Raw genomic sequence first — 5,571 nt, forward strand, 5'->3', positions numbered from 1 at the left:
TTTTATGAAAACATGTTTTAAGTTGCGATTTACCACCACTGGCACGTCATCGGACCTGTGACCATCTGGAGGGTGGTGGCGCCCTTTAAAAAGGTGATTTTTGTCCCCCGCACTTTTCAAAGCTAAACCCATATCCAGTCTAAATGGTGGATTTGTATGGAGTATTCTTTGTGTTTTGTTACTTATTGAGCGACCATCCAGCCAATCACAGATGAGTTTCATGAGCCAAAACAGCCTTTACATAATAGGCCGTCAGTCAGACAGTCTAATCAACAGGGCTCCATTCATTTCTACAAAATTGCTTTCAACAATGCTCATTTATCCATGTTATAGTATATTGGCATTTTTGCTGATAATCTAATAATCTAGAGACGAGGAACACACAAGCGAGAGATATTTACTGGCATGCTGTTCTTTGTTGGCAGCATTATATGAACTGCACTGCAGAAAAAACAAAACAAAGGACAATCGTTTTAAGCCATGTTCTCAAATTTATTTTGGCATGCTGCAAAATAAAAAAGCCACATTTCTGGAATGGCATAAGGCTGAGTAAATGATGAGAGAATTTTCATTTTTGGGTATAGATAACATTTTCATTGGTTTAAAATCATCAATGACTTAGTCAAATCTGCCCAGCAATCACATGGTTGATAGGGCAACTTTCTCCCATCGCGATCTTGCTAGTTCTGTGCAGGGGCGGGGTGGCATGATTTGGGGCACCTCTCTTCCATTGCGATCTTGCGAGCTCGGGGCGGGGTGGCACAATTCGGGGCAACTTTCTCCCATCGCGATCTTGCAAGCTAGGGGTGATCGATCAGGTACCCTGTCGCGCCGCCCCAGAGAGCGTTGCCGCCTTAAACGCCTGCCTATATCGCCTATGCCAGGATCCGCTACTGCGCACGAGCGATCAACTTTAAATACATGCTGTGTCTCGTTTGGAAGGCTGCGTCCTCCGGAGGTCACATTTGTCGGCCGCATACGTCATCGAGGCTGTCTCGTTTCATTTTTTGTCTTTCTTTTTTTTTTTTTTAATCTATTGTCAATGCCTTTTATGTATATGCACTTACATTTATACAACTGTTAACCTTTTTTGCATTCCCAATAAAATAAATAAAACAACAAATGGAACAAGACAGACTCGATGACGTATGCGGCGACAAATGCGACCTCCGGAGAACGCTGCAGCCTTCCAAACGAGACACTGATTTGATTTCATACCATGCTGCGTTATATCATATTCACTATGTACTGAATGGTCTTTATTTGAGACAATGTGATTCCCAGTGCCAGTGTGCACAGTGAGTGAACTAGTTACAGTGTTTACTTTTTATGTGTAACAGTTTCGTTATTTGTGAAAAGTTTTATATAAGTTTTTTTCCCCAAAATTTATTAATTTTCAAATGCTTTATTTCTAACTATTTTAGTAAATAGTATGTCAAATAAATATGAATTTAGCTAATTTAGTTATGAAATGTAAATCCATATACCTTAGGCTACAATATTTTTTGATGTACTGATGTTAATGTTTGATTAAAATTTATGCTATTGGCTACATGTGGTAAGACATTTTTTATTTCTTGTGTGATGGCCAGCAGTGTTCAGGAATTTTACAGGGCCGAGGTGGCAACCCTCATACAAGTAGGCAAAATCTGCCAACATGTCCATTCCGAGGGGCTCATCCCAGGCCCTAATTCCTTTGGAGGGTTTGCCCTACAGAGAGAGCTTCGGATGGTTGAAGGGTGCAGGTCTAAAATTATCGGTAAAGGCTGATGCTATAAAACCATCACCTGAATGCAAACCGAAAATAAATGATTTAAAATAAGATAATTGAAGATAAGCGTTAATGTGTAAAATTAATACCTAATTAAAATGTTAAAATTAATATGTATAATTAAATAAATGTATAAAAAATAGAGACAAAAATATTAAATACTTATTTATGTAAATCTAGCCAAATTGAGCAGATTTTTCTGTTAAATCTGACAAAATGTAACCAGTTTTGTCACGTGTTTAATTTTACAGAAGTATTTCAGCAATTTCGCATTCACCAAGACATTTAGGGCACAAACATTTATGGTGCATTCACTGTATTTAAAAAAAAAATGAAAGAAAGAAAGAAAGAAAGGGTGGCCTTTCACCTCACACTTGGGGTAGGCCTAAAGTCTTCCAGGGGGCGTTATAGTGATATCCTATAAAGGGCCAAAAGTTATAGTGTGTCAACTAATGCAAATACATTTGAGACAGCAAGATGCTTTTTTGAGTAACAAATGAAGATAACACTTATTCAATACAACAACATCAGGAAAGGGGGCACTATTGACTGTTAATTTTAATCACATTTGACACATCATAACATCTCAAGCATTCTTCAAACAAATTGTGATTGTATCAGTTACTGTAAACTCACTTCAAATAAGTATTTTGTCTCAAAATAAATGTGTTAATTTCAGGGATTTCATACATACATTTAAAAAAATTATAGATCAAATTGCCTCAAATCAACCTTTAGACATTACATGCAATGATCTCATGTATCAGGAAAACAAATGCAGTGACAAAGCGACGTTTAGAAAAATGCTGTGGTAGTTTTTGTTACCATTTAGTGTTTTGGGGGAAACACAATCAAATGTGCCTTTTTCCCCAGGGGACTTTAGCCCCGTTGTACTCATTTTACAAATATCTTTATAGTGCATACGGACAGTTATTTCAGGCTATCGTCCCTGGAGAAGGAATATTTTCTGCTTACCATTCCATAAATCTTTCGCTTACAGCACCTTTACGACACGTGCTTGTGCCATATCACATAGCCTATTCGAAACCAACACATTTCTAGGGTGAAGCTCATCTGCTGTCTTTTCCAACTATCTCAAACTCAGTGATGCCGTACTCAACTAACTGGCCTGTCCTCTTTCTATATAGCATGAAACTCATTGGTATAGTGTGCTGTTCGTCTCCATTCTTCTCTCTGACGCACTATTTAACAGGACCACGACACCACATTTTAGGAGGGAAGACATCGAGACTTTTTGGAAAAGAGCAAAGGGAAACAGAGGATTGACGTGAGGAGCCACTTGAGGACAATGATATATTTGATTTGGGTCTACACATGGAAGCAGCAGGAAGGGAGAGCGATGGTGCTGAAAGGGACAGTTCCGGTGTGGGTGTCCGCGCACTGACGGGCTGCGCTCTCTGCGCCCTCATCCTCTCCACGCTGCTGGGGAACACACTCGTGTGCGCCGCCGTCATCAAATTCAGACATCTCAGATCCAAAGTCACTCATTTTTTCGTCATATCCCTGGCAGTTTCCGATCTCTTCGTGGCTGTTCTGGTTATGCCATGGAAGGCTGTCTCTGAGGTGGTTGGTTGCTGGCTCTTCGGAAGCTTCTGTGACACTTGGATAGCCTTTGATATCATGTGCTCAACGGCTTCTATTCTCAATTTGTGCATTATAAGTTTGGACAGATACTGGGCCATCTCAAGCCCATTTCGTTACGAACGTAAAATGACCCAAAGGGTGGCGTTTATAATGATTGGAATGGCGTGGTCCCTTTCTATCCTGATTTCTTTCATTCCGGTCAGACTCAACTGGCACAGGGCTGAGACAGATCGCAACGCTCCCTTAAACCGCACCACAATCCCATTCGAGGACTGCACTGCGACTTTAAACAGGACGTATGCCATTGCATCTTCACTCATAAGCTTTTACATCCCTGTTATTATCATGATCGGAACATATACACGCATCTACAGGATTGCGCAAACGCAGATCCGAAGGATCTCCACTTTGGAGAAAGCAGCTGGACATAATCCAAATCACAATGACTGCACAAGTGAACAGTCCCTTAGAAGCACTTTCAAGAAGGAAACTAAAGTATTGAAAACACTGTCTATCATCATGGGGGTCTTTGTGTTCTGCTGGCTGCCATTCTTCGTGCTGAACTGCGTCGTGCCTTTTTGTGACCTGGACACGCTTGGAGATTCTTTGTGCGTGAGCAGCACCACGTTCAACATCTTCGTGTGGTTCGGATGGGCAAATTCCTCCCTCAACCCGGTCATCTACGCGTTCAATGCAGATTTCAGAAAAGCCTTTACTACTATACTGGGTTGCAATAGACTTTGCGCACCGTCCGCGGTAGAGGTTGTGAATTTCAGCAATGAACTGGTGTCTTACCATCATGACACAACTCTCCAGAAGGACGCAGTGGGGGTTTCCAATCCTCAGCGGCTGGCTTTGGTCCCCGGTCATGCGGAGGACCTGGACTTACCTTTCGACAAGGTCTTGGTCATGTCGGATTCCTCCCGTATCCACAGAAATGTGCTATTGCCTGCTCTAGAGCAGCAGGAAGGTGAAATGGAGATATCGTTGGACATGATGCCCTTCACCTCCACAGGACTGAGCGACTGCTGTGTGATCCCAGGTCAAATTGAGGAGTAGCATACCGACCCTTGCCTTAGATATTAGCCTGCTGTCATTACTATCAAAACATATTTATAACTTCATCATAACATTCCTATGACACATGATCTATTTTTCCTTAAATCATTTCAATGTTTTGGTGTGATAGTTATTGTGACTGTATGTGAACAGTGTTTAGCATTGAATTAGAACAGTTTAGGGTAACTGTATTGGCAATATTATATTCCTGCATTTCATAGAAAGGGTCAACTTAGGCTACACTGTTGGCTACTAAAATAAATGACAAGGCCTACATTTATGATATAATATCAATATATATATTTCTACAGTATTTCCTCACAATAAAGCACCTATGATTTCTTCACAGAGCTATTTGAATCACTGCACAGAACTCATAGCTGATTGTTATTCTTGTTGCACAGCAACATACTGTTTACTGTCAAGGACCATCTTCTAAAGAAATATGTCATTTAATAATTTTAGCCTATTTAAAAAATATATATATTTTAATGTGCATTTGTGTCCTCAAAATATAAATGATGGTGTAACAGTTTTATAAAAGCAATAATAAATCACTTGAGGCTGTGCCATACAGTCATGGCTGAAGCCAGGACATTGTTATTATACTGCAACATCCAGAAGTGTTCCACAATTCATAAAGGAAGTCTGTTTTTGTTTTCTGGTCTCCAGATTTACTTGCGTCAGCGGATGTTCTTAGTGGATAATGGAATGTGTAGCATATTAAATTGGTAAAGATTGTCTTTCTTTGGCATGCGGCTCCATAGTGCTGATACATTAAAGTGATGCAATTACTGTTTTCTGACATTGCTTCACTTCTCAAAGTTTAAGGAGTGGCTGGATAACGAAGTTATAAACTTAGTTACATTTAACTACTTCGAGTTATTATGACGGTCAACAACTGCACAAGTTAAGCCTAAACTAATTTGGTTGTTAAAACACTTAAAATGGTTGTTGGTCTCTGTCTGGAAAGTTTGTATTGGTACTTTCTTGTGGAATACAGACAGAGGCGTCATGCCCATTAAAAATGAGGGGGTATGTGCCTCCTTTGATTTTTGAGCCAAGAGAATTTTGAATGGATTATTTAAACTTCCAAAAGTGTATACGTACCTTAGATCATTAAATGAAATGGTTAT

The 5,571-nt window shown here is 39.9% G+C and overlaps 1 protein-coding gene across 1 annotated transcript; it reads left to right on the top strand.

Moving 5' to 3' along the window:
- The first annotated feature begins 3,034 nt into the window (after positions 1 to 3,034).
- Positions 3,035 to 4,435, top strand: drd6b (dopamine receptor D6b). Its single transcript, XM_052113151.1, has one exon. The coding sequence runs from the start codon at positions 3,107 to 3,109 to the stop codon at positions 4,433 to 4,435; it is 1,329 nt and encodes a 442-aa protein (XP_051969111.1). The 5' UTR covers positions 3,035 to 3,106.
- The last annotated feature ends 1,136 nt before the right edge of the window (positions 4,436 to 5,571 follow it).

The sequence above is a fragment of the Xyrauchen texanus genome, chromosome 40 (assembly GCF_025860055.1).
Source record: "Xyrauchen texanus isolate HMW12.3.18 chromosome 40, RBS_HiC_50CHRs, whole genome shotgun sequence".
Lineage (NCBI taxonomy): Eukaryota > Metazoa > Chordata > Actinopteri > Cypriniformes > Catostomidae > Xyrauchen > Xyrauchen texanus.

Bases quoted from the DNA above. Each gene is read 5' to 3' on its own strand.
- drd6b (XM_052113151.1), top strand. From the start codon at position 3,107: ATGGAAGCAGCAGGAAGGGAGAGCGATGGTGCTGAAAGGGACAGTTCC.